At 37.9% G+C, this 25843-nt stretch overlaps 4 protein-coding genes across 9 annotated transcripts; 1 reads left to right on the forward strand and 3 right to left on the reverse strand.

The window, feature by feature from the left end:
* Positions 1–2: 2 nt before the first annotated feature.
* Positions 3–6423, forward strand: LOC105691109 (ras GTPase-activating-like protein IQGAP1). Of its 2 annotated transcripts, none has more exons than XM_048658401.1 (10): positions 3–349; positions 470–605; positions 695–929; positions 1015–1159; positions 1256–4416; positions 4475–4654; positions 4733–4862; positions 4973–5252; positions 5310–5591; positions 5660–6423. In XM_048658401.1, exons 2-10 carry the CDS (start codon positions 541–543, stop codon positions 6018–6020), a joined length of 4839 nt encoding a protein of 1612 aa, XP_048514358.1. In that variant the 5' UTR covers positions 3–349; positions 470–540; the 3' UTR covers positions 6021–6423. The 2 variants fall into 2 exon arrangements, with proteins under 2 accessions (XP_048514358.1, XP_012264804.2); XM_012409381.3 differs by having other exon boundaries at positions 515–605.
* Positions 6424–7175: 752 nt separating this feature from the next.
* LOC105691110 lies at positions 7176–13112 on the reverse strand. 2 transcript variants are annotated; one of them, XM_048658402.1, is made up of 15 exons: positions 12960–13112; positions 12485–12660; positions 12218–12422; positions 11949–12145; positions 11649–11883; positions 11404–11563; positions 11110–11341; positions 10237–11047; positions 9349–10154; positions 9068–9174; positions 8583–8978; positions 8322–8497; positions 7986–8233; positions 7640–7903; positions 7176–7548 (listed from the first exon to the last, which is right to left on the reverse strand). In XM_048658402.1, the coding sequence occupies exons 2-15, from the start codon at positions 12622–12624 to the stop codon at positions 7374–7376; spliced, it is 4152 nt and encodes a 1383-aa protein (XP_048514359.1). In that variant the 5' UTR covers positions 12625–12660; positions 12960–13112; the 3' UTR covers positions 7176–7373. The 2 variants fall into 2 exon arrangements, with proteins under 2 accessions (XP_048514359.1, XP_012264805.2); XM_012409382.3 differs by having other exon boundaries at positions 9068–9249.
* A 616-nt stretch (positions 13113–13728) lies between these two features.
* LOC105691080 (cathepsin D-like) lies at positions 13729–16083 on the reverse strand. Its single transcript, XM_012409330.3, has 9 exons — positions 15684–16083; positions 15476–15608; positions 15274–15397; positions 15075–15196; positions 14809–15008; positions 14615–14737; positions 14352–14526; positions 14174–14266; positions 13729–14090 (listed from the first exon to the last, which is right to left on the reverse strand). The coding sequence occupies exons 1-9, from the start codon at positions 15773–15775 to the stop codon at positions 13941–13943; spliced, it is 1212 nt and encodes a 403-aa protein (XP_012264753.2). The 5' UTR covers positions 15776–16083; the 3' UTR covers positions 13729–13940.
* Positions 16084–16234: 151 nt separating this feature from the next.
* Positions 16235–25196, reverse strand: LOC105691079. 4 transcript variants are annotated; one of them, XM_048658409.1, is made up of 3 exons: positions 25159–25196; positions 19885–20099; positions 16235–19579 (listed from the first exon to the last, which is right to left on the reverse strand). In XM_048658409.1, the coding sequence occupies exons 1-3, from the start codon at positions 25179–25181 to the stop codon at positions 19410–19412; spliced, it is 408 nt and encodes a 135-aa protein (XP_048514366.1). In that variant the 5' UTR covers positions 25182–25196; the 3' UTR covers positions 16235–19409. The 4 variants fall into 4 exon arrangements, with proteins under 4 accessions (XP_048514366.1, XP_012264752.1, XP_048514365.1 ...); XM_012409329.3 differs by lacking the exon at positions 25159–25196 and adding an exon at positions 22173–22690; XM_048658408.1 differs by lacking the exon at positions 25159–25196 and adding an exon at positions 21019–21080.
* Positions 25197–25843: the final 647 nt, after the last annotated feature.

The following is a 25843-nucleotide window of genomic DNA, read 5'->3' on the forward strand; positions in this document are numbered from 1 at the left end:
ATTGACGTAAACTGTCTATTCTCGTAATTTTCTCTACACAATAATGAGGGCAGCACCTCTTGGGATTGGAATAAACAGCATGCAGACGCTAGCGCTGCTTTTCGGAAGTATTTATGCACAACTTTCAGCTTACCCGTCTTGACCGAACCAATAAGAAAAAGCGCAGCGATAACACCTGTTGCGTCTGATCCCCACTTTCGTTTTCATTGATAAATTCAAATGTCAAGTAATGTAACGTACTATCATATTCAACAGCCTTTTTTAACCGCATTAATAGTGACTAGATAATTTTGTGAGTTTATTTCGACGATGAATGGGATGGAACCGATGATAATCGGTCCTCAGAATGGTAAATTGATCATTTCGTTAAATAATACGATAGATATGAGTACAGAAACACAGATCTATCTTCAACGTCTTTCCCTCCTTAGCATAAAATAATCTGTCAATTAATAATTTTACATGATAGACCTTTCTAACTGCCCAAACTGAACACCTGATTTTGCATGCACAGATGAGTCGAGAAAATCTGCTGAAGAGATGGATGAACAACGGCAGAAAACTCTCGCATACGAGTACCTCTGTCACTTGGAGGAAGCGAAAAAGTATGAGAAATTGGTTGTATATTGTCTTAGGTGCCTCCAATTTTTTTTATCAACTGTCTGATTGATTTCATGTTTGTGGACTAATACAGATGGTTGGAGGCTTGCCTCCGCGAGGAACTACCCGCTACTATAGACTTGGAAGAAAACTTGAGAAATGGAGTCTACTTGGCTAAGCTATGCCACTTCATAGCACCTAAAGTTCTACCCTACAATAAAATCTATGATCCTGATCAAAAGCGATACGCAGTTGCAGGACTTCAGTTTCGTCACACAGACAATATTAATCATTTTTTAAAATGCCTGAAGAGTATGCAACTACCTTTGGTGAGAATAATACAAACAGTGTCATTTTTTTCTTCAATTATAATCGACAACCATCGAATAAATTCTGTCTCTGACCATTCCACAGACTTTTCAACCTGAAACAACTGATATTTATGATAGAAAAAACATGCCTAGAGTCATTTACTGCATTCACGCACTCAGCACGCATTTGTTTAAAATGGGAATGGCTCCTCAGATTCAAGACTTGTACGGAAAAGTAAATTTCACAGGTGAGATGGGGGCTTTTTCAAATATCTTCCTTTTCCAAAGCTATTGTAGTTTCAATCTACATTCTAAGTATATTCATACATTCATGATCCTTTCAGATGAAGAAATTGACTCTGTTAGCAAGGAGTTGAAGAAGTATGGTCTACCCATGCCTGCCTTCCAGAAAATTGGAGGACTATTAACAAATGAAATGGCAGGCAATACTGCAGCTCTCCACGCAGCTGTTATAGCCATAAACCAAGCCCTGGATGCTGACAAGGGAAATATGCTCATGGGAACGCTCCAAAGTTCTGCTGCAAGATTGAAAAATATTGATACCCGTTACATTGAAAAATATCGCGAGAGTCTGCTGGAAGCCAAGGATGTAAAAACACAAGCAGCTTTGAACAGATCCCTCAATGATAGCTATGTTCCAGATGCTTATGACGAACTGTTAACGCAGGCGGAAATTCAAGGGCATATCAACACTGTGAATGTTCAGTTTGCCCTTGAAGATCTCGTTGATTCCGTTACCAGAGAATCTGCTACTCTCATCGATATCCTCAGTGGACGTACGCTTCAGTTGAAGAATGTTATAAAAGCCAACACTGAATTGTATGCAAAGGAAATAACACAGCTGGTGGAGACTTTAGAATGGAAAAACGAAAGGTATGGTCACAGTCAAATACGCAAAGATTTGCTCCAGAAATCCATTGACATAGCTAATGGGATGGCAGAGATTTCTCATCGACGCACGGCTGCTGTAAAGTTGGTGAATTCTGCGCTGCAAAATGGGAGCCAAGAGGACCTGTTCAAGGCTTTAATAAACCCATCTTTAGGCCTGGACTATTATGTCGATGAATTTGCAGCTCCTTTATACTATGAAGAGATGAAAATTGATCGCATAGAATCTGAAAAGGATCTCACCTACAGCGACATCATTGTTAGCATTAAAGTCTTGTCAGTAATAGCAGCGATAAGTAAAGCAGTAGATACGGGAAGCCCGGAATTAACTTACCAAGCCCTGACACACCCTGAAGCTCACATTTCGCTTGTAGACGTTGGAAACAAAGTGAAATATCACAGAGTCTTGGCTGGAGCTCGACGCGAAAAACAGGCAGCTTTTATGAACGAATGTCCTCTTCTAACTTACGTGGATATCCAAGAGTGCGTGGAGATTGTTAACGGGCAATGTCAGGAAGACAACGAACTCATTCGGGTATTAAATGAGCTGAACGGTGCAGTAATAGAGGACAGCCGAGCTCTGGTAATAAACGCACTACGAGATCCCCTCCTCAAACTGAAGGAACCGATATCTCCAGCTGATGCATCTTTGTATCTGAAATTGTTCAAGAAATGCTTGGTAGAAAATCATTCCGATGGTTCAGAGTTGTGGCTTGAGGATATCAACGATATAGCTCAAACGGTCGTCAAAGAAGTAGAGCAAGTACAAGCTGCCTGCACTTTTCTGGCTCAATTAAATATGGCGATTGAACAGAACGATTCGGAATTGACCTATGATTCTCTGAGATCAATGGGACTCAAAATTAATCACAAGTACAAGGAGAATTATCACACCTTATTGCGGGGCTTAAGACAGAAAAAAATTCTGAAATATTCCTGTCCGTATGTCCGCTACGTAACACCGTTGGGGAATGAGACGTTTCTGGATATAGACAAGTACAGCTATACCTGGGACAAGCCAAATAACGCGTCTGAGTCGCATTATATTAGTAAATCTGATGTTGAAGACGTTATAAATAAAGTTGAGATGGAAGAGTTGACGAGGCATCTGAGTAAAATTAACGAGCGTGCAATTATTAAATTGCAAGCAACGATCAGAGGGTATTTGTCGCGTAAAAAGATGTCAGATCGATTTAATCAGATCCATAATAATATCGACAAGATAATCAAGATCCAAACGTGGTGGCGTAAAATTCTACAGAGAAGAAAAGAAAAAAGAATTGAACTGACAGAGAAAAATGTAATTCAAGGAGCTAATAATTACCAGAAAGAAAGCCAAACTGGATATGATCGTTACATAGAGCAAGAAAAGAAAATTGTAAAAATCCAAGCGCTGTGGCGCGGAAGATCTGCCAGAAGGGCTTTACACTCACTTCTGCATCTGGATAAGCCACCGTTTTCTGCGGTTCGTAATTTCGTACCGATTTTGGACTTCAATGCAGAAGACTATGACGAGGATTTGCAATTACAGCAGCTCAAAACAGAAGTCGTTCAAACCATAAGACACAATAAAAACTTGTTGCAACAGTTAGATGGAATGGATATAAAAATCGGACTTCTAATTCAAAACAGAATAACTCTTCAGGATGTTGTGGCGCATGGAAAAAACTTGGAGAGTTTGGCAAAGGACAGACATTCAAGTAGAACTCGAAAAAATTCATTCAACGAAGGCTCTACCCACAAGGGGTTGAAATCACTAACTAAAGAGGGTCGTAAGTTACTCGAGGGCTATCAACATTTATTTTACGCTCTTCAAACAAACCCAACATACTTGTCAAAGCTACTGTTTATGCTTCCGCAAAGTAAGACCAACAAGTTTCTGCAAAATGTAATACTGACGCTGTTCAACTTTGGCTCTAATAGGAGGGAAGAGTATTTGCTGCTGAAACTCTTTCGTAGTGCACTTCAGGAAGAAATTAGATGCAAATTTCAAAAACCTTCCGAAGTTGTGACTGGGAACCCTCTGGTATTAAAAATGGTCGTTAATTACGCAAGGCAATTGAATGGTCAGAATTCTTTGCGTCAAATAGTCGGACCAATAATTGAGAAAGTACTGGCGGATAAGTCCATAAACATTGAAACGAACCCTGTAGATATTTATAAATGTTGGAGAAATCAATTGGAAATGGAAACGGGGCAATCGTTAAATTTGCCCTATACTGTAACGCAGCAGCAAGCATTGAGCTACGAACAAGTGAGGCACAGATTGAACAATGGTATCAAACTTTTGAAAAAAACAGTGGTAGAATTTTTGACGCGTATTACAGAGTCCAGAAATTTAATACCCTATGGAATGCTCTACATGGCTAAGGTCCTGAACGACACTTTAACCGAAAAATTTCCCAGCGCACCTGAAAAAGACATTCTGAAAGTTGTCGGAAACTTGGTCTATTACCATTTCATTAATGCAGCCATAGTGGCCCCAGATGCCTTCGATATAATTACTTTACCGATTGATAGATCGCTCTCAAATGATCAGCGGAGAAACCTCGCGAGTATAGCTAAGATTCTACAATTTGCGGCGTCAAAAAAAGGGGTAAGGCTTAGCCATTCTCAAATTCTGTGAAGCAAAATTAATGTTCACGAACTTTCAGTTTGGGGAAGAAGCGATGCACTTAGTATGTCTAAATCCATTCATAATCGAGTGCCACGAGAGATTCAAAACATTTTTTCGCTATTGCTGCAACATAGATGAACTAGATGAGCATTTCCGCGTCCATGAATTTACGGAAGCAACTCTCATACATAAGCCTGATATTTACATATCCCTGCAGGTAAATAGACTTTCCGGATATCGCTGTACATTTATATTGCAAAATGACAATGGTGTTACGTGATCTAATCTATTCTAGGAAATATGCGACACCCACAGTTTGGTCGTTGAATATCAGGATCAAATCGCTCCTGATCCGTTAGACCCTCTTCACGAACTTCTAGACGATCTTGGAACGACGCCTACGGTTGCTTCATTATTGGGAATAAGTAAGCTTCAGCTCTGATAGTTTGTTCTCTATAAATTTTTTCACAAGATTTCAGTACAAGATTTTTGTGCTGCCGTCAATCTATGTGTATAATTTTTATTTATTTTTCAGGTGATCCTGTTTGCGAATCGAATATGGCTCGCTTGGGAAAGACGGAAGTCTGTTTGGTTCTGACGAACAAATTTGAAGTCCCAGAGGGTGATGATTCGAGTCTGAATAAGCTTTTTATTATAACAAAAGAGCTACTTGTCTCCGTACTCCCATTTCTAAAGGGTGATTCATTGGCCGATGCTCTGGAAAATTCCTCCACGCCCATCCAAGAACAGCGATACGACGAGAAATCTTCTTCCTCTTCATGTTTTTCAACAATCGGAAACGGCGTGCACAGAAGGTGATAAAATTCCGGAAAATTTAATTTGTTTGTGCATAACGCAATCTTCCTTTCCAGTTCGTCGCTAAACGATTGCAAGGCACAATTACGAGCTTATCTCAGCAAACTGGAACTTGGGGGCTGGGTGTCACGAACGGATGATTACCAAAATATTATTACGGCTGTAGCAAAGGATCTGTGCAATAAAAGCAAGTACAGAGTAATGAGAAAAACAGAGCTCCAAACGTTGAAAGCTACAAAACAAAGTCTCGATGATAAAACCAAGTACTACAAAGAACAAGTGCAGTTTTATAACGAATACATCCACCGATGTTTGGAAAACCTCAACACAGGCAAAGGGTACAGTAGATAAAAGCCTATTGTTTGCGGGAAGAGATGTGAATTAATTCATTTCAATTTCCAAACAGATCTCTTCACGCTTACAAAGCGATTCAGAAAAACAATCACCAAAAGTTGAAATCAAAGATGACTTTAAAATACTCTGCCGCAAAACTGCAGGAGAAGGGTGTTTTACTAGAGGTGGATGGGCTTCCACATTCGCAGTTCAAGAACGTGATATTTGAGATAAGCCCAACGGAGCACAATGGGGTATTTACTGTACGAGGTAAGTTCATGGGCGTAGAAATGGAGAAGGTCGACGTAGACATCCAGGAACTCTTGCAACTACAGTTCGAGGGTGCCCCAATAATGGATATGTTTGGTAAGGCGAAGATCAATGTTAACTTATTGTTGTTTCTTCTGAATCGGAAATTTTACGGAAAGACTTGAATAGATGTTCAACTTTTAAAAAACCTTAAAGACTTACGTGGGAGGAAAAATTTTCTGATACCATGACTTATCCTGTTCTTAATTTCGATGTACATAAGACTGAGTAACGCTGCCAATAGCCAGAGTTCCAATAGCACTTTTTTAAAAAACAAATTTATTTGCATGATTGGAAGATAATTTAAGCACATAAAGTTTTCTTGTCCCTCTCCACCTCCATTTTGTTTTTAAATGACCGGTTCATATCAGAATTCTGTTAGAATAATGTACATAATGAATAAAAAGTTCTATGATATGAAACGGAAACTCCGCGTTTGAAAATACTCAACGCAGACTTTGTGGCGAGCGTCATTTGTTTATCTATTACCGTTAGCCACTGCCTTCTCTTGCTAAAAGATTGTTTGAATGATTGTTAAACAATATGATTCAATAAACAATTTTTTGCAGTTTGTAAATATTTATATTTATAAGAATTAGTAATTCAATACTACAATTACGTTCATCTCATCATTGGACAATAGTAATGTGACAAGTTTTGTGTCCTTACTAATAAAACGGTGAAACTTTTGCACGAGCTTTCGGATGAGAGAGTGACATAAAATAAAACTATGTGCGGTGAATGTTTGAATTGATCAAGATACTAGAATAACTCTCTCTAATGCGAGAATAAAAAAAGTTTACGTTGTAATAAATATGGATTTGGATTGTTTGCATTAATGTTTACACCGTCGATGTAAGGTAAGGCATATTTTTTTAACATTTGAAAAACCTAGCGGCAGTTTATTGACTGCCTTAATATAATCAGTTACAATAGTTGAACTAATTATACTATAATTTTAATTATTATTTAGTTATTGGCTATCGTGACTATTACTATTCAAAGGTCTCTTGCAGCCTATTCATATTATACATACATATACCTAGTTTATTATAAAATCTAATCAAGTATAACGACCAAACAAAAGCCTCCAATACTTCTATCGATAATGCTTTCAACCCTATAAGAACTTAGTGCATAGGAAGGTAATCAGAACTAAAAAAAAAAGCTTTTGCGTGCAATTATTTCAGCTTTTACTTTCTCGAGAACTTAATCCTGTTTCATCTCAGAGTTTAACTGTCAAAATCAGCAAAAAAGAATCAGAGAAACATACGAGTAAAAAAAATAAAAATAAATGTACTTTATTTTTATCATATGAATAGTATAGCTATGATGATAATTATAATGGAATAATAAATATCACAATATTAGGTAATTTTAATTTTATCGCTGTCAATTGTTTACTAAGGGTTGAGAGGTAGGGAGAAGGAAGGAGGATTTATGGGGCGTGATAATTAATGGATTCGGTTTCATAAGCGTTATCGTTTGTTCAGTATATTGGAAAATAGTCTGATGGAACTTTGCAGCTCTGACATCTGCGCTAAACTTTCCTCTAACATTTTACGGAGACTAGCTAGATCCGGCATCTGATCACATGATTCAATGTTTAATAATTCTGTAAAATACCTTTCCCACGCTGCCTTTTTCGCGTATCTGTGAATAGAAGAATATTCGTCACTCCAAATTAACGCCACACTGATCTAATGGAATTAAGAAAACATGAGCAACCGATCTAGAAGATTACCTTGGTATTTTCGTGTTTATAAACCATCGGCCATTGTTGCATGATACACGCATATAGTTTCCAAATAATAAGCAGTGACTTGAAGCGGCTAGGCAGTAGAGATCTGTTTGGTAAGTCCACGGTTTTCCAGTTTGCATTTCTATGCACGTAAAATCTTCGGTTTTTATCACTTGGTTGAATTTGGTATCTTCAGGAAAAAGACTCATATCTATACTGCAGCCAAAATCTATCAGCTGTATCGTCGGTCTCACGTCATCTGTAGGTCTACCGGAACAACAAACAAAAAATAAAATCAGTTAAAGTTGTTCCCAGTAAATAGGAAGCTGAAAATTAGATGTTTACTCACAGGTGCATCAGCAAAAAGTTATCTGGTTTTATGTCACCGTGGATTATTTGGCATTTGTGAAGGTATTCGACAATCTGTAGCATCTCAATTGTAAAGAATATAGCCAGTGGTTGTTGAAGAGGTTTTCCAGTTGATATTTTCACCTGGTTTGTAACTGCGAGAAGAGTCCCGTACTTAGAGAACTCCGAGACAAGAGCACTCGCGTTATTTCCAACGTAAGCCGTAGTTATATCCATGAAACCACGCAGCTAAACAGGTTTTCCGTTAACGGTATCGATTTACTTCGAGAAATGTTACGTTACGAATGATTCGTGATCATTTATATTTGATAATTACCATGTGAGGGTTCGTTAATCGCGCTCGAATCTCTCTAGCAATATAATATTCCCAAACCCAAGCAGGTTTTTGCGTTTTTAACGCGACTGACTGCCCCGTTTGTAGATTTATTCCTTTATACACGGTTCCGTAGGTTCCTTTACCAAGGCACTTTTCTATATCGTATGCATCCGTACCTGCAATCGAAGTAATTTCCTCTTTCATGAAACCAAGGCCAAGGTGGTTGGGATTTGTCGAGGCATAAATATCGAATTAACTCACCAAGAGTTGCCATACTAGAAGGCACGAATTTGTTAATATTTGCATTTAATCTGGTGTATCCGACAGCATGATGTGGCTGCGGGAATTTAATTTTTTTCAGCAAACCCGTTATCAGGGTTTTGTCGAAGGGATTGATATCTCCTGTTGGCAGTTGGAAAGATTCTTCGTCAACTTCTTCCATCGCTTCGTGTTCTTCAAACTCCATCGAATCATCTTTTGTAGCTTTGAAACTTATCGATTTACGCAGGTCACAACTGTTCTTTATCTCGGAAGTTATTTCGTCAACGTTACGCTGGACTGTTCGGGGGCTCTGGGCATGCACCGCCTGAATTTGAGCTCGCATTTTTTGCTCGTATGTCTGATTTGCTGCTAACAAATACTCCGTTGATTCCATATCTGGAAGCGCGAAAGTATTATCCCAAAAATCAATCAATTTTCATATCTAAATGATCCAATAGTACATAAATGTGATGTTCGATACCCACCTTGATTTGTCGACTGTTCTTTTATGGGAACCAGATCTTCTCTGGTCATCGTAAATCCTAAACCAGGAGTTCTCGTCTGTGCACCGCTACTACCGGAGCAACTAGAACTGTATTCACGAGTCGATTCCATTATGATACTAAGCTTATTATCTTCTCCCTCGCAATTACGCACTTCAGCCGGTCTGCGATTCAAACAAAAGGTAACAGAAAAAAAATAAATAAAAAAAAAATATGAAGAGCTGCGAATCAACAAAATCCTCGAAGTAACACAAAACACTCACCCTGGAACCGGAATGTCATGTTCTTGGAACTGCTGTGATTCCTTAACTCTATATGAGTGTCTGAAATGATTTATGATTGGAGTGGAGCTAGTTAAGTGGCTGTTGAAGGCCTGCGTAAAGCAGGTGTCATCAACACCAGCGAGTGGGGCAATTCCCAGGCTTTCGTCGACATACAAATTTTCTTGTCCAGCTTGTTTGGGGCCATCTTCTTCCAAGGGTCCGTTATAGTCGACGGTGATGGCGTTTTCCTTATTTTCTGCACCTTCAAGATATTTCAAGTCTCTCCTATTCATTCCTGGCGATTTAATGTACGGTAACTCTGACGGCATTTTGTACGGCTTATTGGATTCGACATCTGGATCTATGTACGGAGTAAACTGCAGCTGCTTCGGAGGCTCCACTACCGGATCGTGTGGCAAAGCCGCCTGCATTGTACCGTGATAAGATTGGTACCCAATGCTATTTCCTGGTATACTTCTATACATCTGGTGCTGCATGTGGGGAGAAGGATGATGTTGCTGCGGAGAAATCCCATGCTGTTGCTGCGGAGAAATCCCATGCTGCTGCTGTGAAGGAATTCCATGCTGTTGCTGTGGAGAAATTCCATGCTGCTGCTGGGGAGAAATTCCATGCTGCTGCTGTGGAGAAATTCCATGCTGCTGCTGTGGAGAGATCCCTTGTTGCTGATGCTGTTGATGATGTTGATGATGTTGCTGTTGGTGATGTTGGGATTGAATGTGTTGCTGGTGCTGAACGTGGGATTGATGCGACTGATGTGGCTGATGCGGCTGATGCGACTGATGATGCTAAAAATTTTGGCAGACGAGTTTTATAGTTTATGATACTCAGTACACGCTATCGGAAATTTTTAAATTCACAGATTCCTACCTGCATTTGATAGTGATAAGCATTATGATAGCTGTGATTTCCATAAGGTGAATGATGGTCAGGGTTCGTATAAGTAGGTGGATAATGTTGATGATTTTCCTGTTCGCTGTACGATTGTTGCATATTATATTGTTGGTGGTTTTTATTTCCACTAATTGCATGCTGTGTCATGGAGCTGTCCATGTGAATATCAAAGGCAAGTTTTCCCCTCTGCTGTGGTATTCCGTGATTCATTACTGGTATAGGTATGGGAACAGGGCCGGTATTCTGATCCGGTGAATGCCAAAGGTCCTGTATCAGCGACATCGCCTCTTTAGTATTGACGGTTATACTCTGTCCGAGCAGATGATTTTCTGGTTCGTTTTTAACGTGGCTTCTGTGGTGCTGATGAATATAGTTTGAATTCTGAATTTTCTGCTGCCTGTTTAGCTCAGCCTCCATTCTCTCTGCCTCTATTCTTTCTGCTTCGATACGCTCAGCTTCAATTCTTTCCGCTTCTATTCTCGCCGCTTCTATCCGGTCCGCTTCTATTCGTCTCCTTCGTTCTAATTCAAGTTGCTCAGCTTCGAACCTCTGCCTCTCCAGCTCTCGCTGTTCAGCTTCCCGTCTTTGCTGCTGAAGTTGTCGTTGACGCTCTAACTCACGTTGTTCCGCAGCACGAAGCTGATGTTCAAGTCTCGCAGATTCCTCCGCTAACCTCTTTTTCCTTTCCTCACTTTCCCTCTGCTTTTTTTGGTCTGCTTCATATCTCTGACGTTCCAATTCTGCCTCATCTAACTTTTCACACCTCTTCTCCAATGCTTGCGTCATTCTACGGAACGTATTAATTAAAATTTATTCACCTGCTGGCATCTGGCAAACAAGACCACAAACCTTTTAATATATTTCTGTGCCCGAATCTCCTCCATACTGACATCCATGTTATTCGCATAGACCAGCTCTTTGGGATAATGAACCCTGCGTATAACATCCATGTTCAGAGCTTCAGGTATAAAAGCGGGTGTGTCTTGGTGATCAGGGTATTTACTTCCATCAAAAAACGCTGTGTGATTAGGGAACAATCTCAGTTTATCCATGTCGTTGTCTCCAGGCTGATCTTCATGGACTAGAATTAAAAGCATTAATATATTTAGTACAATACCGTGATGTAGTCTACAAAATATTTACCTTTAAAAGAGGTTTTCAGTGTCGTCGGGATGAGAGGACCTCTCTTAGAAGCGCTACTCCATGGCCCAGCCTTCAAGGAGTTTTCTTTGTGCACAGTATCCTCAATAGGTACATGGTCTAAAATACTTGATCCCTTGTGGTCAGATTCAAGCTCGGCATCCTGGAAGATAAATTATTGACACTGAATCTTGGGAAACAACTGGTACGGTCAGAATTATGGAAGAATTGAAAGTTTCTAATCACACCTGGTATATTTGGATCCTGGCATTCTCTTTAGGTAATGCACTATGACTATAGACCTGCGGCAGAGCTCCAGGTAAATGATCACGAACTCTGTGCCCCGTTCTATTGCTGGTAACTTTTTTTCCACCTCTTATAGCTCGCAGGGAGCTGAAGGCTTGTCTTTGTTCAGCCAGTGACGCAGCCCCTCTGTCTTCACGATGACCAAGCATCCAGCGACCCACAGCGAATTGAAAATTTCTGGGAAGATCAATGAGCAATCAGTCTTTTACTTCAAGTGTTGTGAATTATTAATAGAGACCTACGTTTGGGCAGCAGCAAGTTCCTCGTAGGGTTGAGCACGAGCAGCTACTCCCATGGAATAAATCTCATCTGCTCTTTTAAAGTCTTCATTTTGTTCGAACTCAAAAGCCCAGGCTCTGTACATATCAGCAACCATTGTACCAATGCCATTGTTATGAAGTAGCTGGTAAAGCTCCAGGGGATTCTTTTGCATACTTATCTGAATAAGGGATAAAGTTATGAAGAATATAAGAGAAAAGTGTCAAAAGCAACTTCGGACAGTGAAGCTCACATAATTAATCCATAGTCTTATGAATCTACGATCCTGATGGTACTTCGGTTCTTTTTCAAAAGTAGCTAGACATTGTTGCAGTAGCCTCGCCATGTGAGAGTCATGTCCGCTTTTTGGGAAACTCTGTTCCACCCAAAGAATGTATTCATACCAATTTTCTAAAGGGTCATCTCCTTGATAGTTTTTTATAGCATCCTCAAACATTCTGCGAAAAATGAGGGAATAGATAGCTTAATAGTAAAGGCCAATAAGATAACAAATACTGACTGCTTTTCTTGTTGTAACAACTGTTGGACATCGGAATCCTCCTGAGCCCGTAGAGCTGTCCCTAACTGTATAGGATTACGGCCATGGCGTAGTGGCTGAATGTTCTCCTTGCAGAGAGCGATCACCGTTGCGGGATCCATCGCTCCGTTTCACCTCTCACCCTCCGTTGCCTCTAGCTTTAAAATGAGGTTCAGGGGAAAAAAGATTGATAATTTGAAAAGGGAATAAATTGGGACATTGGTATATTTTCATTAGAGTTACAGGATTTTTTCGATGCTCATTGAACTGATTGGTATGGCTGTAACAGCGACTGTAACCACAGAAAGTCATTTCCGATCGCACCATTTGGTCTATTTAAAAATCAACGGTTTCTTAAAACGGAATTACTAACTCTGTATAGTAACGGCAGCACTATTAGACCACCCGATAATTCTAGTCGAACTTTAACACAGGGGAAATAAATACGGGTACCTACAGTTATGAGTACTGCGGCTGGTGAGAAGGCGCCTGGTAATGGATTGTAATATTTTTTTAATGCTGACCAGACCTTGATTCAAACGTCACCCAAACCAAAAAGGGTTGGTAAGGTTAGTTCACACAAACCAACTGCTACTGTTTGCTACTGCCATCTGCGTCCATTTTGAGAGCCAAATTAATTAAAAAATATCGATGCTCTCGATGAATCAAATCTCGATTTATCAAAGACAGTCGCGCAGTCATCTTTTTGAAATCTCTTACGACCGACGCGGTTGTCAGCAAAAATTACGCTCCAACTTGTTGATCTGTTAATTATTTTAAGCCTACCTCCGATTCGACGTACTTTTTGGGCTTAATATTTCTTATACTATTCGCATCGGTTTTGAACTAGATCGATGAGTGTAAGAAGGTCTACGACCTTCTTCAGTTGGTGTTCGGACGCTGCTCGGAGTGGTTTGACTGGAGAATTTTTTGGTGCGTAAATGTAATTCTAAAGGCAAATAGTAAATTTTTAAGGGATTCAAAAGTAAATACCTATTACCATTTCGTGTTTTAATCGATCTTTCATAATCCTGAATAATCGCAAGCGAATCGTCTGATATAATAATGGAATTCCTTATTAATTAGAGATCTCAGCAGTGAACCAAACACTGTCGCTCGAGTTGGGATTTTGGATACAGGAAGTGTCTAGTGACAACGAGCGTGGATATAAAAGTTCGAATTGTCATGCGGAGAAAAAAACTTCTGGCTGTTTGTGAGTCGGTAAGTTTTCTTTTGTATATTTTCCATTCTACTTTAGCAGAATTGAGCGTTTTATTATTGACTCGATTAATTCTGCACAATCATTTTACAAATAAGCATTCCATTAATCTGTACATGATATCGTTGACGTAATATAGAATACTTGGTTATATCAATTTACAAAACAGCCACTTTGTAGAAACAATGATAGTTGATGATGATCTGATGATAGATGTTCTCAGTACTTCGTGTGCCCTATCATAACTTGGCCAGTATTGAAATTATATTCCGTGTAAAATTGCATCAAAAATGCACCTCCTATTAACCATTGTGTTTGATTATCGGGTACAAAAGGAGACAAACAGATTTCCATGCTCTCGTATGTAAGCTGCAAAAAAGATTTTGCATTAGGATGAATGTCCAATTGATGTGTGAATGAGAATCAATTCACAAACAGCTTCTGATACTCACGTGTTGAATGTAGTATTTGGAACGAATGGTGAAATCCACTCCAGCGATAACAAAATTTATAGGAGGTAGTTTAGCAGAGTCTCTGCAATTTACCTGTGAAAAAAAAACAATATAGATAATATCTCTAATGCATAATTTCAAGCCAATATTTCAGTCGATAATTGAAAATCACTTTTACCATATATCTGTTCATTTTGAATATTGACGGAACAAATGCTCTTGCTCCAAGGAGTGCATTCAATCTTTCAATCTCTGCAGTAGGTCCTGTTATTGTGTTTGTAGTTGTATCTAAAATAGCTTCACAACTGTCTTTGCAAAATGCATAAGTTTTTGAATAATCTTCTAGTAATATTCTAAAACATTAGCACAAATTGAAATCAGTTTTCAACGAACAATCATTAATTTACCTTCAACATCATAATTATACATATATTACTCTACCTGTCGGCTCTTATGCTCCAATACCCTTTGTTTATAACTGGAACAGTAGTGAGCGAACCATTGACGTATTTTCGTTCGGTTGCTCCAAGTATCAAACGACCAGCTCTTTCCGTCGTAGGATCTCTACAAAATAACAGATGCATAAGATTGATTATCACTCATTTAGAAAAAAAGGATGTCAATGCATTTTGTACCGGTTGAAGTAGAAGGTAAAAACAGGTTTTTCAATGAGGCCTTGTTTCAACATGCTGCTGAAAAATGTTTCTACTTGAACTTGTCTCATATTGGGAAAAGCAAGGCCGACTATACCATCAGCTTTGCTATATCCATAGGGTATGAATGGAATGTGAGTTACCTCGACGAAACTTTGATTTTCCAGAGTAATGTGAGCTAGCTAAAAATATCCATCCAAATTTAAAGTTGGAAAAAACTGAAAAATCAAAATTGTTATTGTACTTACATGGAAATGATCCCGCGATACAAAACCACTGAGATTATCGTTTCCCGATTGTTCGAATTTAGCAGGCGTTCCATCTTCTTGGTACGTTGAAGACCTGCTGCTGTCGTATCTCGTGTGTATCACTGCAAAAAAAAACAAGAATCGATATCATACACAACGACTAATTTCACTACACTTCTTGTTTTCATCTAATACTCACTGCACGCCATTTCCAGTAGACCGCAATGTGCAGATGGAAGCCAAGTGTCTGCCCATGTTGTAGCAAAAACAACTCTGAATTCTTTTGCAGGTCTTCCAACACGAATTATTCCAAAGTATTCTGCCTAAATTATCGAGTAATTAATAATTATTAAATTTACCTGTGCGTATGTACCTTTGATTAGTTTGTCAAAATTACTCACGTCCATAAATTTTTCTAACGAGACAGTGTCATTTTTCCAAGGATTTGGTGGTTTTGGTTTTTCAATGTCATTGTCTGAGGTATCCGGGGATTTTTCGTTAACGAATTCCAAAGGTTTTCTGTAGATTGGTATTCTGTAATGATATCACGATAATTTCGTCAATATTCAAGAAAGATTTTCTCACATATTTCAATAATGAAGTACTCACTCGAAAACTTTGCCCAAAGCTGGTGTTGCTGCCGCGCCGACGACGTCATTAACGAATAATACGGCGATGACAATATTTATTATTTGCAACATATTTGGGGAAAGAAAAAAATAGCATCAAAGTTCAGTTAATTGAATATATATGAATATAATTTTTATAAAATTCTTCTTATTGTTAGTATCGGAGAAAAAATATACGCGTTAAATAAAACTGTGGTGATGTTATTCTCCTGAAATGAGATTCCGGACCGTGCTCTGTGACTCGCATGAACGATATGACATCCCTACAAGAGATATGAATTCACTCTACAGAACAAAGAATGATGCATATCCACAAGTGCGAAGATCGGTGAATCCCAAGATATTAGTTGTCGTAAACGCATCGTTAAATTTTCTGCATCAAATTTTGTCCAGAGTAATTTATTGTTTTCTTCGCTCCGCTGATACGGTCGATATAATATCTATATCGGGAAAAAATCCTATACAAGTTGGCTTACCGATATCTATATATGTATAATGGTTTGATGGATTCGAGATTAGAAAAATGAATACTTCAAATTTAAAACGAACATTTTATTGCCATACTATAAGAGAAACAGTTCAGTATTTTCTTGTTTTATTTTTTTCTGACTCTGTCTTTATTTTTTTAATTTTTTTCATTCTCATCTTCTTATTTTTTATTAATCATGTTTTACTTTGTTGATTGTTTCTGTCTGAAATAGTAGTGAACACAGTGAATTACACAAATATAATATATATGTAATATTATCCTGTACACGTACACCATCATCCTTTGTTAATTAGGTCAGTTAATAATATATTCATATAGGTATAATATTTATATTTCCTAAACGTTGGTTGGTTTCAAAATTGTTTGTTGGTCTTTTCGTTTGTCTGTTTTTTCTCCTTTGTTTTGTTATTTTTGATTACCATGCTATTCGACGTTTGTAATTTCTAAATTTTATCTATTCGTTTTTTTTTCATGTATGCAAAGTAGTTAGATTTCCCTTTTTGTTATTCCATTATCATCATTATTATTAATCTTATTACTAGTATTATTATTATTATTATTATTATTCGGGTTTATGATTCACAATTGTTGCTCGGCAGGTATATAGATTCATTTTGTTACATGTTCTCTTTTATCTTGCCTAGATATATTCTGTTTAAAAGTATATTATTCTTCCTTTCCCGTTGTGATTAATTTTTATTACTTTATTATTATTATTATAATTATTATTATTTTTGTTGTTCCTTTTTCCAAACAAATATTTCTCATCTATATATCTATATTTCGACAGACACACGTACACATTTTTCTACTAGATATCATATAATATACCTTAAAATATCTTTATTCGTTTACTTAGTCAATTGTAATAATTTTTTCTTTCCATTATTTTCAATATTCTTTTGATCAGCGTATCATATGTTCACTTACTTATTTATATATGTATAGTGATATTCATTTACCGTATAGCATTTTTTAGGGTATGACAGTGGTAGTGACAATATCTGTATACATATATGTATGAAAGTGATAAAAACGAAAAAAAGAATTGGAATTAATAATTTATTTATCAATTGCATAAATATATATGTCGTATATATATGTACTTATGATAGTTGCCGAAAAGTATATAAGTATATGATAATATTGGTGTATAGGTACGTAGTTATGTATTTAATGAAACTATATAATAATGAATTTTTGTCCAATTAGAACGCAAAAAAAAAAAAAACGAAATATATGTATAAATAGAACCAATTCAAGTATGTAATATTATATACATATGTGTATATATGGATGCATATCCGCCACTGTGCGTTTGTTTCTTCAGCGTTATATGTATATGCTACAGTGAAACACCGAAATCTGGACGACAGCGACATGTTAACATTCACATAGTCGCTCACAATCAGTGTATGTCCGAAATATTTGCTAATTACCCTTATTCGTGACTTACATCGGTAAATCTTGACATTCTCTTATTTCGGTCATTCACGGTAACATTCATATATGTATACTATTTGATACATATATGTATATTTTGTTTTCGAGAAACGAAAAATAATGAATCAGTTACTTGGTTTCTTTTCTTTTCTTTTTTTTTTTTTTCTTCAAATCAAGACAAAATATGATTATTTTTTTTTATTTAAATTTCCTCACGTTCAATACCATCAAATCGCACAGGCTTGCGGGAATGTTGCAGTGTTACAAAATTTGAATCAAGATATCATCATCGATGTCGAAGGTAGAAAAATTGCGAGGTACGATATATGGTGCCCAGCGTCTGTTAGTATTTATTATATTTAATATTAATGTTGTTTGTTTTCGTTTTTTCTTCATCTTCTTCGGAAAAAAATATCAATTGATTATTATAAATTGGGCGCTTCACGTATACGGTAGAAAGTCTTTCGAAAAAATCGCGCATCTTTTACATGGAAAAAATAATGGTTTATTTTATCTCCCATCTTTCAATACCAGCGGTTTTTCTTCTTCCTTTTCTTTTCATTTGTTTGAATAGGTATTTCATGAAACTGATAGAAAAACGAGGCCACATTGCAGTTAGAATTGCTCAATGTTGTTTTTTCGTTCAATTTATCTATATTAATCCGATTCCGGTGGTCCGAATTTTTAGGCGATCGAGTGAGTAAAATAGAAAATAGAAAATAAAAATGAATCAAGATTATTACTAATAAAATAATCGTGATTTCATCACGCAAACTTGATACATACTGCAATTGGACGTGGACCACATACATCTTGTAACATTTCTTTTTCTTTTCTCTCTCTCGTTTGCCTCTTGTTGCGCCTTCTTCGTATATAGAAATCGTTAGGATACAAGTGATTCATTTACATATTCATACTCACATCTAAGTATATAATGAAATGTAAAATTGAAAATGAACAGATTGATAATTTTTTTTCTTCTTGTACCTTGGTTCTTTTGCTATTTTAATTTTTTTGAAATTTTTTTGTATTTTTTATTTTTTCGTTTGTAAGAAATAAGAAAATAATGAAAAATTCAATGAAGTTTCAATTGTGAAAATAAAGATAATAATAATAATAATAATAATAATAATAATAATAATAATAATAATTGTAATAATAATAATAATATATGTGTTTAGATATTATATCAGAATGTATAGTCTTCGTTGCAGGATCTCTTTCTTTTTTTTTTCTATTATTCCTCGTTGATGTTGTTGCTTATTTTTTATGCAGGTAATAATTCTTCGTTCGTCTGTACGATAAGAACAACTAATAACGGCATATAATAGTATTAAATGTATTTTTTGCATTTTAGTCATTTTTTACGTGTTCGTCAAATTTTTTGTTTTCGTATTCCCTTTTACTAGCATATTAAAATATGCCCGTCCGTCAATAATTATATATATTTATATAGATATAATATATATATACATACATATTTGTCGTTAAATGCTGTTATTAAATATACATGTATATACGTATATATATGTATATAAATGCTTCTTTCTGTAGTAAGTTGACTTTTATCTTGTATTAAGTTAGTAGTAGTAGGGTGGGTGGCAGGGGTAGCTTTTTTTTGTATTTAATTGTTGTTTGTTTGTTTAATTTTATTTATTTTTTTTTTGTATGATTTTTTTCATTTTTTATTCAATTTGTTTTGTTTTTTTTTGTAATTTTTTTGTTTTTCATTTCCTTTTTACTTCGATTATTAATTACGTGAAATTGTTAAAATTAGGCGGCTGCTTCCGCTTCCCCGCCGTTATTCTCAGCATCTGCGGTGCTCTTCTCTTCGAGTTTTGCTTTTTTTTCTGGACTCGCACCTTCCGCCGGTGATCCGTCAACTGCGTCCGATTGCGGAGCCGTTGATTTCCTCTTTATACAGCACGCGTCGGCTGGGGCGTCTGGAATTTAATTAAACGGAAATATAAAATTGGTTCGTTTCAAGTAAGTGACAAATAATGATAATTGTAATCAGCAATATCTGCTATTTCGTCGAAAAAACTTGATCGGCCAAAGACTTAACGTTCATGGCTATTTGCGCAGCTGCAATTTATCTTTCTTTTCTTTTTCCTTTTTTTTTTTTTTGCTTGTCAGTTCACAAATTTAGTTATTTTTAACGCGTCCTCATTTTTATACAGCCGACGTATCCATCTGAGTATGTAGAATTATATAGTTACGATGAAAAGGGGGATTTTGAAATTTATACCTGTGCAATCGCCGTTTTCCGTTGACTCTGGGTCGTCCTTATCGTCAGCCGCCGCGACCGCTTCCTTTTCTTCGGCACTGGCTCCGTTCTCTTTTGCCACCACCTCTTTGGCGTCCCCGTTTTCCGATGCTTTTGAATCTTCGTCAACGTCTTCCACCACCTTACTTTCCTCGTCCACTACCTTCTTCTCCGGTGTGGCGACAGTCTTCGTTTCCCTAGAAAGGAAAATTCACATTTTTCGTTGAAAAAAAAAAATAATTTGTCAGCGGATGAATTTGGAGTGACACGGTTGCTTCTTCTTCACCGTTAGCCAATCAATATCAATGGAAACTGCACAATTTCATTCAGTTTTCGGAGTAGATGGAGTGTATTTTGGAAAAATATCTGAAATCACGAGAGAAAAGAGGGGGGCGGGAGGGGAATGGCGCGGAAAAATTTGACCTCATGTAAAAGAGGAGGGGATAATTCGCCGGTTTGTTCCGCCAACGTGTTACGACGAAAGCCGGGTGTCAAGGTTCCAAAAGTGTTGTACCAGGTGTACGAAAGACGAGGGAAGGAACGGGGATAAGAGAAAGGGGATATGAACAAACGAGGAGGGTGAAGAGAATCGTGTTTCCGAAGGTTGGAAAGAGCGAGAAATAGGACGCCGTTAACCCGGGGGTCGCTCGGCGAACGAAAGGGCGCCACGGCGTCGGTCACGGCGAACTTACGAACCTCGACGCGAAAGCGCCGCCCATTTTACACCCTCACCCCCTCCCCGGTTCACCTTCTACCCTCACCGACAAAACTTCGAAGACGAAGCGAAACGATATTAAACGAATAGAAAAGCCGAACATCAAGCGCGGCAAACCATAGAGGGCACCGTACGGATCCTCTCGCGTACGTACCCCGCGTATACACACACATGCAGAGGACTGTGTACAAAGCCACGAAAACCCGACCGCCGACAAACGAAAGACGCCGGTGAAATCGTAACCGGCGACGCTATTCGACGGTAAAAGCTCGCTTCCACGGGCGACGATTTCAACCATCTTACTTTGTTGCTAATTCGTTTTACTTTTTCGCTTATTTTCTTCAACCGTCCGTTTGAAGGAAGTGAGGAGGAAACGGTTCTTTTCAACTCACCGTACGTACATTTCTCGTGGGATTTGAACTCTGCGGTTCCCGATGGGACCGATCATTACAAAATCGTTCTCGGCAATTCATCAATCGGGGGTTTTACGGTAACGGAGGAACGCCGGGGAACGAGGAAAGTAACTACAATGTCTTTCAGGGATCGGGACTGTTGTAATAACGAAAGAAACGGTTCGGCGTTCGTAGAGCCGGCGCTTCGCTTTCACCGACACATAGGGACTTCTAAAACGATCGATACCGAAGAGGACGTCGGCGTCGGGTTTGCACTCACGAGGACATGTTCTGTGTTAGAGAGAGAGAGAGAGAGAGAGAGAGAGAGAGAGGAGGAGAGAGAACGTTAGGCAGAAAAGGAGGGAGCGTATTCGTGCGCGCAAGTTCTATGTATGAGAGGATACGTATAAACGTGTATAGTGTGTACAGTCGGAAATGAAAAGCCGCGAAGCGTCGAATACGAACAAACGTGTAACCTGCGCGTGTAACTTTTTCTATTTTCTCACGCGGGATATTATAATTCACGTTTTTTTTTTTTATACACAACCCAACTAACAAATTTACCGAAACCACCGAAAGTAGGGTGAAGAAGGAAACTGAAAGTTTGCACAAACGCTGCTAAATCTATCGCGGCTCCGCAAGCTTGAACAGTCTATTATTATTATTATTATTATTATTATTATTGTTGTTGTTATTATTGTTGTTATTATTATTATCACTCATACTACTGCACTACTACTATCGTCACCATGATCATCGACATCGCGGATAAGGATAATAATCAATCGCGAGCGCATGGTGGTCGGTTTGTGACCGTTTGAACTAAATATGTACGAAAAGTGACCAAAGAAAGAGAGAAAGAAAAAAAAAAAAAAAAAAAATTGGGACAAGTAAATACCGGTAAACATAGGATTACGATGACCGGCACGTGGGGGAGTACACGTTTACATGTAATCGATGATGATGTACACAGATTGAAACGAGAATTTCTCGATCAGATCTCCTTTTTGGAAAACCGTATCGAATAAAATTAATACAAGTAGTGAGAAAACATTACGAAAGCGTGACCGATAGTGCTGTATATTTATAAATGTACGTGTATATATGTATATACATAAATGTATATACATATGTATACATATATATAACATGTATATACTTACTTTGTATCAACAGCAGCGGTATCGGCCATGATTATTGGTTTCTTTTTTTTTATTGATGTAAAATATTTGTTGATACGCGTATATATCTATATATATATATATATCTATAACGTGATATATATATATGTACTTTGAGTTTAAATATACACTGTATTATTTATTTGTTGGTGAATAATATGAAAACAAATTAAATTCGAAAAAAAAGAAGAAGAGATTAACGAACAAATTCTTCTCTTCGGCTATGTGGAATGCACTTGGAAATAGTCGATTGGTAATAGAGAATAGAATTTAAGCGACGGAACGTGTGATACGGTGGGTAAATCGATCGCAACCTTTGAATAGTTAAAAAATTTGGAAAATAATATTAATAATAATATAAAATGAAAAGTATAGTTTTATTTATTCCGCCGATTTGCGAGGGCTCTTCAATGACGATACACACTAGAATCCCGGTCACTCCGCTGCCGCGTACTGACGCGCAAATGGCAGAGAGTCGGTCGCGTCCCCCGGCGCCCGGTCGGCCTTCAAACGGCTTCCTTTCCCGCTCGATTCCAGATGTCGCTTCTCTGGGAACCTCCTGTGCCTCGCATCTCGCCCCGCCCCCCTACCTCCGTACGTTTCGTTCCGTTCGACCAATGGCCGCGCGTTTCCCGGTACGCTTTTCAACCGAATCGTGGACGAGCCTCCTTCCGGTGTTTGCCGCGAATATTGAAAGAAACTTATTTTTCCGAACTATCGGCACAGCCGCGGTCGCTTGAGCCGCGCGCGACAGATCGGCCGATTTTTCTACGATCGTTTTTCGCGTTATCCCGGCGTATCGGCCGTAATAAAAGGCGGTATTTCAACGCGTCGCGCGGTGTAAACGGAAACGGGAATTTGGAAAGTTCTAGAAGTTTCGCGCAACGCGCGCGACTCACTTCCGGTTTATAATACACACCGAGCGAACGAACTGTGCCGACGAATAGAGAACCGACCACCAGCTCAAGGTATACCGAGACTGGACGGCGATACGAGGTCGACGGCTTCTAGCCAACACCGTTTGCTCTTGCTGCGCTTGAGGTTCCGTGCCGCTCTTTTACTTTATGCTACCTCGATCATTCTCAGACTCGACTATGCCTCTAACTCCCTTGCAATCGCCGTTGTCACGGAATGCCGATCCTCTATTTTTTTCCTCCATTCCCTCTCTTTGTCGTCGCGTTGCAACATCGATTCTATTCGCGCCAATATCCCGCGTTATATCTTCGTCCGAAACGAGAAAAAACAAAAAACAACAAAAATAACGTCAAACCCAAATCCGGTACAGACGCGAGGTCGGCAAACCTTGGCGTTTGTAACCTTTCGTAAAATCGAAATACGGTAAGAGAAGAGCCGCGGGAAAGGGAGGGGGGAAAAAATAGAAGAAAACCCGAGACCGCTGCAGGTAGCGGACAGTTTGAAAAATTTAAATATCGAAGGCTCAGCTCGTTCTCTTCTGACGAATGTGTATGTAATCGTCGGTGAATAGTGTGGAATATTCATACGTCTCTTCTCCACAGCCCAAGTACGCGTACGTCACGACGAACCGAGTTTAATACGTATGGGTGGAAATTTATATACCTCACACGCGCGATAGCCTATCCATATACGTATTCGAGTACGTTGGGAGTATGGGTTTTACTTGTACGATCGCATCACCACACTGAAATTTTGGCGCAGGCGCGAATACTGCCGGATATAGATCGATACCATTAGGTTATTTTAACGGAAAGAGTATAACGAGCGCAAAAGCTCAGCTACGTGTTGCTGCTTAATGCAATAACTCGAATCCAAATGTTTAAAGAAAAAAGAAGAAGAAAGAGAATCAAATTTATCAGAATCAGGCGTCCATTACATCCATCTATATATACAAGTTTCTCACACAATCAGAGAAATCTATTGAATAATATATGCCGATAATTAAGCCGAACAGAACAATAAATAAAAAAATTATTATTTCACGATCCGTGACGAACTTCGTATGGGGTATATACCTTTATTACATTTTTTCATTAGGCCTGACGGTTCTACTATTTATTTTGATTCAATTTCTTTTTTGTTTCAATCATTATTCAACTTTGTGTCAATTTGTTTTTTTTTTTTTTTTTTTGTTTTATATTTAATTTTTAATTTTTTTTTGCTGCTTTTTTTTTGACCAGTTGAGCTAACTAACCACCGAAGCTAGCTGGAGCTTATCTAATCTTTATTTGCTTATCCAGCATATATTATACACGTACGTACACATCCTTATATTGCACGTATATATGTGATACACAAAGTATATTTCGTATCATATTCGTATCTTTTTGTGGGAATAAAAGAGATGGATGAAAAAGGCGAAAAAAATTAGAGAAAAAAAAACAAAACATTGAATAAATAATGAAAAGGAAAAAGAGAGCGACGATCGTGCGGCTCTCGTGTACCTTCGAAACCGATATTACTACACCTACACATAATCTCTTTTCCTTAGTTTCAACTGCATTATGTACAAATAATCGTTGTTGGTTTTCATTTCCGTGTCTCTTCTTGCTTCGATCGAACGATACATATACATATATTATTGTTTTTTGTCGTTTTGAATAATTTATTCGACGGAAAAAAAAATTCCCGAACGAAAAAAAATATTACAAATGACGAGTAAACTTCACTCGACGGGCCACGGACGGTCAATGATCGGGAGTCGAAAATTTGTTCAATTTATTTATACAACTCGAAATATCCTATTCAAACGAACGTATGGTCCGAAAAATTATTTTCAATGATTGATAAAAGGAGAAAAAAAAAAAAAAAAAAAATTTTTATCCATAATGATAATGATTATATTAAAATTGACAACAATCCTAATCTTTTAGAGAGACTCGAACGCTTGTGTACGTAAATGCGAAGGCATGTACGAAGATACTTTTCTTGTATATATGTATTATATAAATGCACATTCTCATTGGTAGCGTTGGGTACCCTACACACTTACCCAACGGTTGCGCGTTCGTACATTGCGCAGTTAAAGATGTTATACAGGTATACACCTGACTATGTGTGAGGTACACTGTAGCACGGAGTTCGTAAATGTTCGTATAACATCGTTGGTTTTCGGACGAGGCTAGAAAATAGAAAAAGAAAACAAGAAAAAAAAAAAAATAAAACAAAAATTGAAGATGAAAAAACGTAAAAGAACAATGAAAAAATTATGGAAAAAAAAACAACAACTTTATAAAAGCCATATTCCGCGCATGTATGTATATATATATATAAGTCGGAAGATTCGAATAGCATCACCGACTGAAACCACACCGCTGTCTTTTACCTTTGAACGAATGTACAAGACGACGAGTAGGAGGAGAGGAGAGGAGGTAAGAGGAGAGAAAGAGTAAGAGGTGAAAAGCCGGTGACGTGGGCCCAAACCGCATCATGTGCACCGGTCCTCTCCGTATAACTTTATATGTGTAAAAAAAAAAGAAGTTCTCGAATTAGAGAGGAAAAAAAAAAATTGATCGAAAAAAAAAACTCCACGAATAAATTGAGACAGTATATTTATTTTATTTTTTCTTTTTTTCCTTCGAAATATTCCATTACCGCGTTTACGCCGTGAAAAAATATTCGGTGATTCTTCAGAGTATAGTCTCATGTATAACTCGAAACTTGATTCTTTCATTCCA

This window comes from Athalia rosae, chromosome 7, assembly GCF_917208135.1.
Source record: "Athalia rosae chromosome 7, iyAthRosa1.1, whole genome shotgun sequence".
NCBI lineage: Eukaryota > Metazoa > Arthropoda > Insecta > Hymenoptera > Athaliidae > Athalia > Athalia rosae.